Here is a 16097-nt window from a genome sequence, read left to right as displayed (position 1 = left end):
ATAGCCTCCTAGACATCAAGCCCTTGTGTCTTGCAGACTTTCCAACCCAGAGGAGGTATCTTGTTTTTTTTGATTTTTAGAATGAGATTCTATTTTTATTTTTAGTGCATATATAAAAGAGCAAAGAGGGCTTTGAAATCAAACTTTGTTATTGGAGGTGACAGGCCAACTATGGGTAGTTGCCAATTGCAATGCTTTATTTTGGCTGCCGTCACAAGAGGAAAACTGGCAGCTGGAAGGGCAGGGAGGCATATCCTGGAGAAGACGAAGAATTTAGCCAGACTTTCAACAACCTCTTTGACTCTGGGTGGCTGAGAAAACAGAGCAGTGTTTTTCTGTGTGCTCTGACAAAATACTCTTTAATGGGTCACATTGAGCTGCAGCTTGTACCAGTGCACTGACCCAACCCAGTGTGGGATACCAGGTTTTGCTTTTGAAGATACACTAGTGGGGGTTGAATGAGACCATCTGTGGCCAGCACTTAGGTGCAACCTAAGCCTGCAGCAGCGGTTGGGGTGAAGGGAGGAAGGATGCAAGAGGTTCCTTATCCTTCACAGGGATCATAAAAGTAAGACTATTGGCAGTTGCCTGTAAATGTATGGAGACTACAGCTACAGTGCAAATGGAGACCTATCCTTTCAGCTCCAGACACTTAAAAAGGTATACTCTTAAAAAGTCCATTTTCTCCAAGTTGTTAACATGCTGCTACACCAGGGTGATAGTACAGAAAGCAAGATCAAGGTACAGCCACATTTTGATAGAAAGATTAAGAAACCTAGGGAAAGTCCCTTTTTAAAAAGCAATTAACGTTGCGTATTCTAATTTCTTAAATGGATGCTTTAAAGCCTATTGATTTTATTTCCCAGTTCTCTGTAACGTGGAGGGATGGCGAAGAACATGAGATCAAGACAGCTACAACAGTAGGCTCACTGTGTGAGACAGCAGCAGGAACAGGCCAAGCACCAGCAGTCTTCACACACCTGCTCTCCCTTATATTTACTCATAGTTACACATTAATATGCAACACAATTCAGAACCGCCAGTTCTCTTTCAAACACCGAGAACAAAGGCATTAGCTTCTAATTTATACCTAAACAGAGAACACTGGCATAGCTTTTAACTTGGTCCAAGGCCATTAGCCTACAAGAGTCTTATAGGTCTTTCTCTAACAATCTCTTCACTGCCCTATTCTTACTATTTCTCCCCATAGAGATGTAGGCTGGAGGAACTCCTCCTCCCCCCACCCTCCCCTTACACTCTGCAATAACCGAGGTAAAAGAAGCACAATACCTTCTTCTCCCTTGTTCAAGAGGTTTTAATAAGGACTCATTTTTCAACCTCTCACACTTTACAACATTTAAATGTACACCAAGCTCAGGTAAAAAATAAAGCTTTCTTACAAAGTACATTTTTTTTTTTCCCAGTGAATTGTTTGACGGTGTTTTTTTTTTTTTCTTTTCCCTTTCTTTTTGTGCAGTAAAAATAGCTGCTACATAAATCCCTCCTGATCTCTGAAAAGGAGGCACAGTTATTCCAAAAATAGAATTCATATCTTAATCATACAGGATAAACTGCAGGAAGAAGAGACAAGTCAACTGAAAAAATAAGGCTCGTATATAAATTTGTTTTGTTTTTTTTTTTTTAAAAGGACATGCATAGAAGTTGAAAAACATATGCCATTTATAAAGGAAAAACAAAAGTTATTCGTATCCATATTAGTATTTTCATTTTCAGTTAAAGAAGAAACCACAAATAGGCCCTTAATGTCCCGGAATATAATATTAGTTTCTTGTAAAAATGCCAAAATGCACAAAGATTTGCCAGCTTCGGTCTTAACAAAACACTGAGCCAGCTTCCCACTGCGCCCACCCCCCCAATGCCATGTCATCAGCATACCACATGCATGCATACTCAGTACTTATGTTGTCTCTGAGGCCAATTAAATATTTGCAGAAGGTTGTATACCCTACACAAACATGAAATAGCCATTCAATAGGTTTACATTCGTCCCATTTAAAAAAAAAAAAAAAAACAACAAAAAAAACCAACAAAACACATACAATTAGTTTAATTTACACTATACAGTATCTGTTAAATAGGAACATTACGGAGCTTCAAAAAGAATCACAGAATATATACAAAACTGAATATTGAAATGGTATGATTTTCCTTCCTTTCTCACGAGGGGTTTTTCCTTTCTTAAAAGAGATGCTACATCTGGTTTAGGACACAGAGCGTTGATGTACCTATGCAGCACATTTCTGGAGTAATAATAATAATAAAAAACATGCTTGAGAACAAAACATTAATATCAATCCTTCTTACTGCTCCTTTCAAATAAATTAGTTTTTCTTAAATAAATTGCATGATAGAAGAGATGGAAGCAAGGATGACGGTGTGTTAAAAAAAGAATCTGAGCAATTGTTCTGCTCCATCACCGGTTTCCTCATCCAACCTTTGGTTTTAAAGCCAACCCATCATTACATGGCAGTGTAAGTAGCCAAAACATTGTATGCGGCAGAATAGGTGGTCAAAATGCTTAACCCTAAAGCATTTCTGTGTCATCCTGACAGAGCTGTGATCTGTATCAACTTCCATGCTGCTCAAGTACCTGACACAGCAACATTTGAAGCCACTGATGAAATAAGGCCACTTCCTTCCAACTTCCCCTGGTTACAAAATCAGTCAAGGTCCTTATTTCATCACAGTTGAACCCATCCGAACAGCCAGAAGAACTGACTGTAGAAGGCTCCTGGTCACAGTCCCAACAAGTGCTCCTCGCTGGTGCAGCACCAGGTGGTCAGGTTCAGTCCTCAGTGTCAGGCTGCACCCCCAGCATAGCATGCAGCTCCTCTGCTGTGTATCCCAGCAAGTTCTGCAGGTCGCACACAAAGCGATAAACATAGCGCTTCCCTGAGGTCTTGTGGATGATGTTCTTGTCATAATAGTAGCGCAGCCCTCGGCTCAGCTTCTCATAGTTCATTTTTGGCTTGTTTTTCCTCCTTCCCCACCTCCGTGCCACCTGCCAGTGCAAACAGAAAAGCAAGTGTAAAGGGTTTGTTTAAGTCACACTTTTCTGGTCAGCAGCTGATAAAGGCAGCTATTAAAACCCCTTTCGATCAAAAGTTTACTTGTTTGGGTGTCCCAAACTTGGAGCCACATCTTGGTGGCTCAAACCCCAAGACAAGCATGAATTGCAGCTCATTGACAGCAAGCAGAACCAAGTGGTGGTAGCAAATGACAGCAAGAATGCTTCCCTACAGACGATGGGCCCAAGTGTCTTTAAGAGGAACAAGCTGAAGTGAAATACAATCACCTCTCTCAAGCAGGACACAATTAAAGGTTTAATTTGCTATCGAGCAGCAAGGGACAGCTTTTTAAATGGAAGCTTAATTCTAGGAAGTTCCTTGCAGTTCATGACTCCCCTTCCCTTCTTGAAATAAAAGGGGATTCAGCAGACTTTAAATCATGTCTCTTAATACAGTAATCTTCCTACTGGTAGCAACAATCAGGAAATGAAAACATGGTCTCCTTATTTTTCATGTCTGAAGCCATAAGTTCCCAGCAAGTTTAAAAAGCAGCACTAACACATTTGCTGTTTACTAGAAGAGCTGTAATACCGCGAGCGCCTTTTCCCTGGGAATTCATGCAATCCCAGACGTTGCTGATTCAACTGTATTCAGTAAGCTAGCCTACAGTATTGCTTAGCCTGTCAAAACATCTAACTTTGTATGCTTTAAGTTTCAAGCTATGCAATGTGTTCTCATTACTATAAGCAAATGCTGATATCCCAAGGGAGGGGGAGCAACCCACAGCAGTCCTGACCACACTGTAAAGTATTTGCAGATGAAGAGACTTCAGCAAGTGTCTGATCTCACAAATGCTTTATAGTCAAGAGGAGGCCCACAGATAGCAGATGAGACCCTCAATCTTTTTGTACAGCTCAATTAAACACATACCTCATCTGGGTCAGCAAGTTTGAATTCCCATCCATCTCCAGTCCAACTAATAAAGGACTGGCAGGACTTGTCAGTGAGCAGCTCCAGCAGGAATTGCCACAGTTGGATGGGTCCACTGCCTGTTAAGAGAGCAGGGGTGGGGAGGAGCCATAATTAATACTTCTGCAAGCTCATATCACAATCAGTATATGCAACCATATTCAGATCACAAGGTCAATCTGGTCATTACTCTGATTTTTGTTGTTGTTTTTAAATAGAAGGGGGGAAAAAAAGCTTTACTGTAAGATTTTTCCTCTACAAGTCTGTTCCTACATAGGTTAAAATTACAATTTTTCATGGAAAGATTGGATCTGATGCAAGCTACGTCTTCCATTGTTTGTAATTAGATTCCTCATCCCTCCCGTCTGCCTCCCTTGGCTTGGCAGACTTTCTAGAGGAAAATCTGATCTCAGCAAGGACTACAAGAATAAGGTCCTAATAGGTAAGCCAACATCTGCAGGAACTCAGAACTGGGCAAGGCTTTGTCCAAGCTTTTCTTTTTTCACAATAATCAGAAAGTGCATTTGATATTTACAGTGTTCTAATGTACCTGTACTTTCTTGCTTTAGACAGACAGTCACATACGACCTCCCCTAGGTACACTTACAATTGAAAACCTTCAAGAGTTGTGGACTTTGACCACACTATAAGACATACTTTACAACTACACAATTCTACCAGCACAGTTATGCGTTACATATTCTTGTTACATGAGTAGTGACCATTTTGCTTCACTACTTACCAGTAAAGCCAGCTAGAATCGCTGCTGGTATAACTGGTTTCCCTTGCTCTACAGGATCACTTCGATCTTGAATATAGTCTTTGAAAGACATCGTAGGTTTGCTCATGCACAAGGACTGGCTACAGTCATCTTCAAAACTCTCATAGGATGGCACACGCTGTAAATCCACCAGCGATGACTGGCTGTTCCAAGACTGCAGCATTGAATCTGAGCTTTCATAGCTTTCTGCACCACTTTCACTAGATTCATGTTCTCTAAGTTTACCTTCGTAAGAAAAGAAAAAGGAAAATGAAGCTTGCATATATAAATGATGCAAGGGAGGAAAGGACAAAGAATATGGCCTTAAATCCATTATTGTCACACAGACAGTAACTCACCAGAATTATCTATCAGCAAGTTCAGATTACTTCTTGTGAAATCTTGATTTACTGCACAGTAGTTCACACTAACTGCATCTACTTGGGTTTTAGGGAACAATGAAAAGTCTTGTTCTGGATTAAGGAGATTTGGTCCTGTGGAAGTCTGGCAGATGTCATTCAGGAGATTGGGTTTGGGATAACTGAGGGCTTTAGTGTATCCAGGCATCTGCATACCATAGGGGGTTTGATCCACATTAACAGCTGAAAGAAAAAAAATATATATATGTGTGTGTAAAAGAATGAATTGTTTTCTCCTCGAACACCTCAAGAACCCCACAACAGTTGTGCCGCTAAGTAATTTTCCTCTTTAGAAATCTGACAGAGAAACATTGGATGCTGTGGACCTCCTAGAAAGGCTACTGACATCATTAACGAGACTCCCATGTACTGGGCTCCCAGTCAGACTCTGTTAATCTCCATCTGTATCTTCTCACCACAAACATGTATATTGTTTGTTCTTGAAAGACAGTGCACGGCTGCAGAAAAAGCTGGAGAAACTTAAGTGGTTTTGAGGCAGGCCCTCATCATTAAGTGATGCAATAAGGCTAATCTAGAGATCAAACTGTGGTTCAGTAAAATATGGCAGCAAAAGCACAATCTGAAGGAGGATCTAGCACTTGGTCTCTATAGTTATGCCATACACTGTCAAAAGCTCTGTTACGCTTCCACAGCCCTCAGAAAGGCTAAACATAGCTCCTGCTGCTGCTTTTTGGCTGTTTGCTAGAGGTGGGAGTGGTCACTCTGCTCCACAGATGTAGGCTTTGGCAGTCCAAGAGGAAATTTGTTGGTTTCCCCCCCCCCCATACCCTTTAGTCTTCAAAAGATTTCTGGTACGAGTTAGATGACAAACAATACTAGGAAAAAGAACTGCAGCAATTGAAGTGTTCTCCTGATGCACAGTAACTATTTTTTTTTCAAAAAGGATCTGTGTCATTCTTAAAATAAACCTACAATATCTGAAGCATCAGATTTCTTAAGATACTTACTTAAGGAGTTATTATTGACCCAGTGAGGAACTGAGGTGAGATGAGAGCTCTCCACATATTGGTCCTGTGTTTTTTCTTGGCTGTCTGAGAGGCAGAAAAAAAAAAAAAAGAAAACTTGGTTTTACAGTTCTAAAGATCTGACGTGTATAAAAAAGGTTTCTGTCTCGAGCATTTTACGGTCATCGTTTACATAAGGTTTACTAATGTACTACATCAAACTCTTCCAGAGGAAAAAAATACTCCTAAAATGCCTCCAAAATCCCACAGAAACAAACACTGAAAGAAACCCCATAGCTTCCAGCACACAATACATACATACACCTCCATATGAATGGTATTTTAACATTGAAATAACAGTAATTTAAAGGTCTTAACATTTGCATCTACAGAGTGTTATGCTCCAAAACCAAGGGAGCACACGGGTGAACACTGATGATGTTGGTGAAACTCTATATGCAGCAAGCCTGGATGCCTTCTAAGGCATCCCCTACATCTCTTCCCTGAATAACCTCAGAACACTATCTAAAAGGAATAAAACCAATTACCTGTAACTGCATCAGCAAGTTTTGCCCAACTTTTGATTGGTCACATGTATTTTTAATAAATAATTATTACAGTAGCCTTAATCTCATTATTTCAATTACTAATGCAAATAAAACATGAATGCAAGAGGTACTTTGCCTGAACACAGAATGATTTCAGCAGATACCTGCATTTGCACTTTGTTTATGATGGATACAGTACTACTTTTGATAATGCCTTTATTGATTATGCTTTACATTTCATCTTGACTTCTGATACTTAAAAATCCTTCACAGCGAAATTAGCTTTTGGAAGAGTCCTATTTCTGCTTCTGTCAGAAAAGCCTGAGCTTTTTCTGGCTCCATAGTTACCTTTTATCATCTGCTCCAGGTGCTCCCACAGAATGTCACCCACATAGTCAGGTGCAAGTTCCAGGAAGCGTTCCTTCCCCAGGTTGCAGAGATCTTGACCACTCATAAGAAACTGATGCATGTTCACATTTGCTAAGCTAAATTCATTGGTAGCCCATGAAAGCCACTGACAAACTTGCTGTTCAGTCCACAGCCAGGGATCTAAAAGAGAGAAAGCATCCAGCATTTAGAGAGAAATCCTAACGTTTGTCAGCTCCTGAAATAGTCTTGATTAGGAAGCAGTGAATGAAAGAAACTTTTAACCCAATTACTTCTGAAGCTTAAGCTTCAGAATGAATGTATTCTTGAACTTAAAGCAGTTCTCTATTTTCTTTCTGCATTCACTTTTAATCAGATGTCCTCAGCCTCGTCAACTCTCTCATGCTGCCAAAATATGAGCTGTCCATGCACCCATTTTTAATACCAGCAAGTTTACTCCTTCCAAGTCAAGCTGTGCCAGATTCACATAGGATCCATTCTTGTATTCCCTACTGACATCATTCTTTCTCTTTTGAAAGAACCGCTATTCAGTGTCCTCCTTAGCATCAAAAAAAGAGCTTATAAATAGAAAACACTTACTATTTGGTATACCCAGCCGACACTGTTCCTTTGTGAAACCACTGAAAGTATCTTTCAGGGCTTGACTCATCACAGCCTTACTGCATGGGGTTAATAGAGGCAATTCACAGTTGTTGGACTCTACAAGAAAGAATAGGGGGAGGAGGGGAAAAGGAGATGCATTAGCTTTTAGGCCAGTCAAAGAAGTGGCAGGTTTTTGCTACACCATTTGAAGAATAAGAAAAGGCTGCTAGAAACAAGGCACTTTAAAACAAACAAGGTAGATCCATTTTCAAATCATCCAGTCTCTTTTCATGTATTTTCAACACTAAAATCCTTGTAGTTCTGTGTTGATGATGAGGAGGTTGCTAAATTAAAGCTTTGCTGCTGTCTATCACATAGATCATTACTGATTCTTTGCAGTGGCACAACATGCCTTTGTTGTAGTGAACTTTTACTATATCTTTGCTTTAAAGAAAATATAAGACTGCTTATTCCTATTTTCTCATCTATAATTTGACCTCAGACTTCTTTATTATAACTCCAGGCAGTCTTAATTTAGTCTGAGAGCTATGTAACTGATAATAGGGTTATGAAGAACTAGATTGCACTACTCAACAATAAGGTCCAGTGGACTATTTCCAACCTTCCTATGCATCCCTCAAATCACTTCAACCAAACAGTTGTGACTGGTCGCAAGCTGTCACTCAGTGCCTAAAATAATACAATGAAATCCAAAAAACAGCATCAGCCATATATTACTAATCCACATAATTGATTTTTGGGTTTGTAAATGGATTATATTCAAGCTGGATTTGAAATGAAAAAGGATTGTTATTATTATGGGTAGAACCACAGAACAGTCTGGGTTGAAAAGGACCTCAATGATCATCTAGTTTCAACCCCCTGCTGTGTGCAGGGTCGCCAACCACCAGACCAGGCTGCCCAGATTTATTTTATGGACAAATTTTGTTTCCACCCCATCTCATTGAAGAATTCTCATGGGAAGGTACCTCTGATTATTCTGAAAGAGCTCATAAGATGATAAAAAAAAGCCCCCAAACAACTGGACTGCTTATGTTTCAGATTAAGAAAGCTTTCAATGATATTTTGTTTGAGATTGACACTGCTGCAATTGACAAGCATGGGGTAATTTAAGGACACTTTGGCCACCTCACTACTGCACCACTGAATACTTGGGAGCCTCTGAAAACTAGCACACAGGTAACACTTGAAAATTCTGCTATGTGAGAAGCGTGTAATGGTGATGATGTATGTGAAGTCAGACTTCAAGTTAGTTCATAAAAGTGTGTGGCTCTTCTTGTTTTCCTAGGACCTAACTAGGTCCAGGCACCACTTGATCCAGCAAGCAGAGCCCAGTGCCAGTTGTATATTTTGCTTCTGTTTGTACCACACCCATCCCTTAACATAAGTTAAGACCTGCTTTGCTGACCAGAGCAGGTGACCGATTAGAATTGCAGCAGAACAAAGGACTGGTAGTTTTTAGAGGTTTTAAGGCTTTTTTTTAAATAATAAATCCATTTCCAAGTAGGAGATAAAGGCAGCATCAGGCAGAAAAATTCAAATATTTTAAACTGCCATGAACTAAATCTACTTTAATAACAGCTAAGGCCTCTTCTGTGGACTATCTTAAGCTATTCAGTCCCAGTTCCCAGATAACAGCACCTACCAACAGAGCAACTCACACTGTTTAAATCAAATATGTACTCAGAAGTACATGTAATAAAACAAGGGTGGTTTTTTTTTTGCTTGTTTTCTTTAGGAAAATTATCCAGCATTTAAACCTCACAGATTCCGCTCTGACCTACAGATTGGACAAAGGGACAGAGTTAAAAGTTACCGTAAGATGTAGAATCAAATCCTGTCGGCACTTCCTGGAGTGTTTGATCTTCATTTAGCGATAAAAAATAGCCAGCAAACAGGGAGTTGGAGCTATCAAAGGTGTCAAACGCTGGTTGCCGCTGCAAAGCAACAGAAACCTCAACGTAAGATTTTTTTTTTTCTAGAGCAGCGCTGCTAGGAAACCAAACCCAACCACTTCCTAGACTTTGAGATCATGCACAACCACTACCTCGAATTAACTAACCAGTACCTTTGAAATAGGTTAACACAATTGCAACATGGTTGCTTTGTATTTCTGTGCTAGAAGGCAATGCTCACACCACAGCACTAAATGCACAGCAAGTTCTGCAAGTCAAGTAAAGCCAAGGGAGGGTATTCTAAACTTTCCTGTGATGGATACTTTTAACAATTGAGAATGCATATATATCAATGCACACACTCCCAGATATGCTCTGAAGAAATCTTAGCATTTCCTTAACCTATGAAATTCACTGATTCACTTGGGATTTTGACAGCAAAGGGAGGATAAGGGATGGAGAAGCAATTGGTAGGCATGGCCTACAGTAAGTATTTCTTTTTCCTGAAAACTACATATAAAAAGAAAGCTGTAGCCTAAAGCATGCCACTTCAAGCAATACAGCCAGTTTTAGGAGACTTAAGGACTTCCACACTTGTGAGTAACACGATTTGCCAGCCACTGCATTTTGCAGTCTTCAAGCATTCAGTGAAATACTGCTACTTAAATTGTACAAAAAAATGGATAGATACGAGCACAGCGGAAATAGTCCAGATAAATTCTACTCATATAAGGCTGCCATGTATATTTTAAAAGCTTAATTTCTTGCATACTTGACTCGTGCATCCTAGAAACACAGAGTACAACCACTAGAGCTCTCCAGCCACATAAGGGGAAGGGAAGAAAATGCGTAAGAGGAGAAAACTTTAAAAACAACTTATGCAGCTTGTCCTTTAGTCATAAGGAAACAGTATCTATCATAGCCAAAGGCAAGAAGAGACAAAAAGTTGACCCTGAGATCTCAAAAGCATCTGAAGATAGAAAATTGCTCTGGAAAGCCATAGCAAACACAGCAGCTATTGCAGCTCAGAGATGTGGAGACTACAGAATCTTGCAAACCCTTCTTTCAAACATGAAGTGGTACACCAGCTTATATCAAAGCAGAGGACAAAGATGTTTTAGGGCTGTGTTCAAGTATGAAGCAAAAGCAACCTGAACCACATTTCTGCAATTGCAAGGGTATTTCTGTGTATCCCCTAACTTTTCTTTTGGTGTCACTATGAGGCTTTGTCAAAGAAGAAACAGAAGCAAAGGCTGTGGAAGAACACAGTACCATGCCTCTAGGGGTTAACCGGCTTCAGGAATCCCCACCGGGAGCCAGACGGTGGATACAAGTTGTATACTGTCAGTCCAAGTGCCCACCACAGGTAGTGGAAAGAGTCAGTGCCAACCCATGGAAAAAAAAAAGCTTACAACCACACAAAACAAGCTGCTGGCACATTGGGCAACTGTTATTAAAGAATACTTGGTACGCTACGAGATAAAAGCACTGACTCATCACCAGTACCTAGAAGAAAGGGCAAGTTCTTTCAACATAATCTGGAAACTCCTGTATTTTGTGTAAATAGCTGACCCTTATCCTGAGTCACTGGAAAAAATGCTGTGGCATGTGAATGAGTAAAATCTATACCGTACTAGTTTCATATTTCAAAAAGGATTAATGTTTAAATAGGTTCTTGTTTTAATGGTAACCGAAGGGAAGGAAAAAAAAACAACAAAGCAATGTAGAAATAAACTCTGCTTGCCCTATCAGTCATGCAACCACTTTATAGGGCATTTCAACATATGTTAGGACTAATTATCACAGAACAAAATTAAAAAATACATAAAACTGAAAGCAGATACAGAGTAGTAGAATCTACATATTGATTTTGACTTAATTATATCACAATTGAACATCTGCTTAAAAACATCTACTGTGTTCAAGAGAACACAGCTGTCAAGTTAGGGGAACTCTTTTGTACCCTACTGTTGCTTGGGCAGGAGAAAAAGTTAAGAGAGGCCATAAAACACCAGGAGTCAGAATACTAAAGATTCACTAAATGATTCTTCAAAACATATGCATTGCTCAAAGTTAATCAGAACTGAAAGCATTTTCCTAATCCTTGTCTGGTTCACATTAATAAATGCTGTGTTAAAAAATAACACTGCGATAAAAAGTAATTGGTGTGAATAAGAGGACGGAAACAATAAATGGAATCTTTGTAGTTTGCTTCTGGTTTCTCTTCAGTTTGAAAGTTCATTTCAAAACAAGGTAACAGAGGCAATTAATCTACCAATAAGAACCACACTGAATAACAACACTGGGTATCTTACAGGGTACTGGACTTAGTTGCACGTAATAAGTGAATAACCTCCTTTTTTCATTAAATACTTTTGAACAAATCAGACTTAACTAGTCACATTAGTACAGCACTTCACTACTTTCCTCAAAACAGACATATTAAGGTCAACCATGCTACCAGCCAAGGGACCTTTATTTAGGAAAAGTGTGATGAGATGATTGGAGTTTAGAAGCTGCTCACTCATGAGAGCTCACCTTGAGCATTCCTCTGTACATACTGGAGACAGGAGCTACTTGATCCATGTTTCTGATCGCAAACTCACTCATCTGAAAAACAAGAAGGGTCACATAAGATTCACTGCTACTGAAAAAGCAAGGATGTTAAGAGGCATCTTACTGCTTTAGTACAGACTGCAGAACAGCTCTGAGTGTGGCAAAGACAAAGCTGTTTCTGTTTCATCCCCCCCCCCCCATATGCTGTTTGCATACCAATCATATACAGTGAAATTCTCATCTTGCTTACACAGCTTTTCCCAGAAGGCTTCTCCCAAGAATCAACACAGTTTTGTGAAACAAGTGCATAAGAGGATGATTAACTTCTGGTCCCCTAAGCCAGTGCTTTCAGTACCTCATCCCATTATGTGGTCACGAAAGCCTTCAGAAGTGCTTTGCCCATCAAGTACCGATTGCTTGCAGTTATTTTGTACCTTTCACCCATCATTTTAAACATGAAGTGTTGTCTACCTTCACTTACTATATTTATGCTTACACTGCACAATTCACTTTGGACTTTGCCTTTAAAGTAATGAAGAGAAGCAGCATTGCTTACTGTGGCACCTTCAGACTGGCATTTGCCTTGCTCACTCCTCACACGAATTACCCCTGAAAACCAGCTCCAAATACAAACAACCTGCTTCCTTCACTAGATACAGCATCTCTGACACGCATTATTTCACCTATTTTATGAGCACTGGGTTAATACACTTAAACTTGAGCCTACTAAATGCATACAAGCCAAAAAGGGTTCATGCAATAAAACACCCTTCTCAGAGCTGGGACCACCAACAGCACATTCATGCTGCTCGAATCAAGGCTATCAAGTTCCCAATGCCACCAGAAGCAGGGTTGTGTGAGGGCTGTATAACATGTTCTCTTATATATGATTCAAGGAATACAGCGATAAGATCCTTATCCTATGAGAGATCACACTCAATGAATAAAGCAGATTTTACTGCCACTGTTCAAGTTTATCACGATGCTGTAATTCGGGTGTCGGTAAATGATACCTTATCAGGCTAGACTGTGGCAAGTTGTCTCAACAGTTTTTCTTCTACTTTGTCACTGCATTGTGCTGCGTTGTTTTGTTCCACAGAAACTGTCTGAAAACACTCACTCTTATTTAAACAAAGTAACCGAGGGCATTATTATTCCCACAAAACTGTGATTACTAAATACAAGCAATTTCTCTTAAGCCATTTCAATACACACAAAAAAAATCAACATACAAACTTAAACATGGTCAACATACAATCTTAAACGTGGAAAAAGACGGCAAATTAGAGCTTAAAAACAAACACCAAAAACACAACAAACAAACCAAAACCACAAAACAAGTGGAGCTGCTAAGATGACAACACATTCAACATCTGTCCATCTAGCAGAAGAAAAATACCAAACAGCCACAGATCCCTTTCATCCTCCTGTGTTTGCAATCAGTTAAAAGTCAAGAGTCCTCAACCTGAGAGGCCTGTTTCAACTTCACAGCTCTTACATGTATGGCTCTTATCACTGAAACGACATAAATCAGCCCAATATAAAAGGAACAGTCCACTTATCCTTCGTTAATGTTACCCAAAAGTGCAATCTATGGAATGATGGGTTTTACCTCAAATAGCATGTGCAAATATTTGATCTAAATTACACATCTCATTGAGCACCAAAGAATTTCACACAGCGCGAGTCTCACTCAGCAAGCATCCTCATTTTTTTATTATTTATTTTTTTTTTTCCCCCATTAAATTCACTAGTTTAAACAACTGCTCATCCTTACATTCAACTGGGCTTTCTTTATTCCTCTAAGCAAACAAAAACCAAACAACTACGGCACTATGGAATTTTTAATGGCTTTTGTCTTGCCTTTGAAACCTGGTCAGGTACATAGGAAAACAAGCTGCGAGCCTCAACAACGAGAAGGCATTCGTGAGGGCACTACACACGCTATCAACAATCCTACATCCCATCTTCACAGTGATGGATAGGATTTTTGACAATTTTAGGTGCTACCCAGGCCTTAACAAGACTCCTCTTTGGGACTTTCCCATTGATTATATCTCCCCCCTCAGGAGATATTCAAGACCCATCACACTCTCCTGTGTGACCTGCTGTAGGGAATTCCAGAGGTCCCTTCCAAGCCCTACAACTCTGTGATTAAGTGGGCAAGGATTCTACCCTTCCTGATTTTTCTGTCTGTCTCCTCAGAAGCTCTTTGGGTGCTGAGACAAAAGATCTCCAAGAAGCCCTCATTACCCAGCGTTGCTCATTAACCCGGCTCCTTGTATTCCTATGTCAGACTGCTCGTTCATCCTATGGCCTCCCCATCGGCTTTCTCACGAGGCACACAGCGCTCTACTCTACCAACAACACAAGGCACATCTGTTTCACTCCGGTTTTCTACCTCCCTCAGCACCACCAGCCCCAAACACCTGAGAAGACACCGCAACACCGAGTGGGCTGAGCAGCTCCCGCTGGTTTGGAGTTGAGTTCATAGAAGACACACGGGCACAGTGCGCCTGGGCCTGGCTCCCAGCTCCTCAGCAACGCCGATGACTGCTCCCTGCCAGCTGTAATTGGTTTAGCCGGCAGGACACCTTCCTCGCCTCCCCCGCATAGCTGAGTGGGTGAACCAGAACAGGGTCAACAGGATCAGGCACTTATTAACTAATACTCCTGAATTCTGATCGACTCCTTTTCAGCGAGGACCAGGTGCGCGCCCACAGCCGGCACGCCACGATGATCCCAAGGCAAGTCGTGAATCCTGGACAGACTGATTTCGCTCCTGGGGGCCCGGCGACAGAGAGCCGCTCCGCCTCCTCACACACACACTCTCTCTCCCATCTAAAAGTAGTTGGGCACGGCGATGGCACAGCCCAGCCCTCGGGGTCCCTCCGCAGCCGCCCCTTCCCCCCATCATACCGCCAGGTCCCCGCCGCATCCCGAGGGTGGGATGGGACGGCACGGGGTGAGCCACCCCGGCTCACCTGCTCTTCCACTTCGCAGCGGCACCGCGCAAGCACAATTCCCCCAAAAAACGGATAAAAGAAAACGCCGCTGCCTCTCCGGGAGCCAAAATATCCTCGATGTGGCACAACCGACCGACAACAAGAGAGGCAGAGCCGGCTTGATCCCAGCGGAGAGTCCCGGAGGAGGAGGAAGAAAGGGGCGGGCGGGAGGCGGGCGCCTGCGTGGGCGCTGCCGGCCGTGCCGCTGGCCGCTCCGTAAGGCCGTGCCTCGCTCCGCCGTACAGCGCCGTGCTGTGCCGCGCTACCCGGCCTGCCGGCCGCTTTCAGGGGGCAGGGGCGGGGGAAGCTGCGGGACCGCCCCCCGGAGGCCGGCCCCTGAGCGCGGCCTGCCTCGGCGCCGGCATAGGGCGGTGTGAGGCTGGGCGGGACTGGAGTCGGCCCTGCGGGTGCCTCGCTGGGCCTGGCGAGGCTTCGTTTGGGATTGTGAACCTTGGTTGTGTGTGTGTGTCTGCCTGTCAGACCGTCAGCACAAGAGTGAAGTTCCCTCCGGGCAAAGGGAGGAGGGTTTGATTTAATGCTGTGCGCAGAGTGGGGCCTGCGGGATTCGCTGGGGAGCATGGGGATGGGAGAGGATCTTTGGGGTCGTTCAGAAAAGCAGTTTTCTTCCCCTCGCTATACACGAGATCACAGCATCACAGAATGGTTTGAGTTGGAGGGGACCTCAAAGCCCACCCAGCTGATGGCTGCCCCCCACCAGCTCAGGCTGCCCAGGGCCCCATCCAACCTGGCCTTGAGTGCCTCCAGGGATGGGGCACCACAGCTGCTATGGGAAGCGGTGCTGGTGCTTGGCAAGTGTTTTGTATTCTTAATTAATACCTGTCCTCAGGAGGGCTAAGTTTAGGAGAATCAACCCTTGAAATCCCAAGTATCTGTATGACTAGTATATTTCGTAATACACTGGGACACCTATTACTCAGCAGTTGTGTCGCATGTTCTGTAG

The 16097-nt window shown here is 42.1% G+C and overlaps 1 protein-coding gene across 1 annotated transcript; it reads right to left on the bottom strand.

Moving 5' to 3' along the window:
• Positions 1–1299: 1299 nt before the first annotated feature.
• ETS2 (ETS proto-oncogene 2, transcription factor) lies at positions 1300–15404 on the bottom strand. Its single transcript, XM_015882577.2, has 10 exons — positions 15116–15404; positions 12114–12185; positions 9497–9617; positions 7657–7776; positions 7039–7239; positions 6146–6229; positions 5118–5360; positions 4741–5004; positions 3960–4078; positions 1300–3022 (listed from the first exon to the last, which is right to left on the bottom strand). The coding sequence occupies exons 2-10, from the start codon at positions 12183–12185 to the stop codon at positions 2807–2809; spliced, it is 1440 nt and encodes a 479-aa protein (XP_015738063.1). The 5' UTR covers positions 15116–15404; the 3' UTR covers positions 1300–2806.
• Positions 15405–16097: the final 693 nt, after the last annotated feature.

This window comes from Coturnix japonica, chromosome 1 (genome assembly GCF_001577835.2).
Source record: "Coturnix japonica isolate 7356 chromosome 1, Coturnix japonica 2.1, whole genome shotgun sequence".
Classification (NCBI taxonomy): domain Eukaryota; kingdom Metazoa; phylum Chordata; class Aves; order Galliformes; family Phasianidae; genus Coturnix; species Coturnix japonica.
The sequence above is the reverse complement of the archived record's forward strand: the minus strand, read 5'-3'. Positions and strand labels throughout refer to the sequence as shown.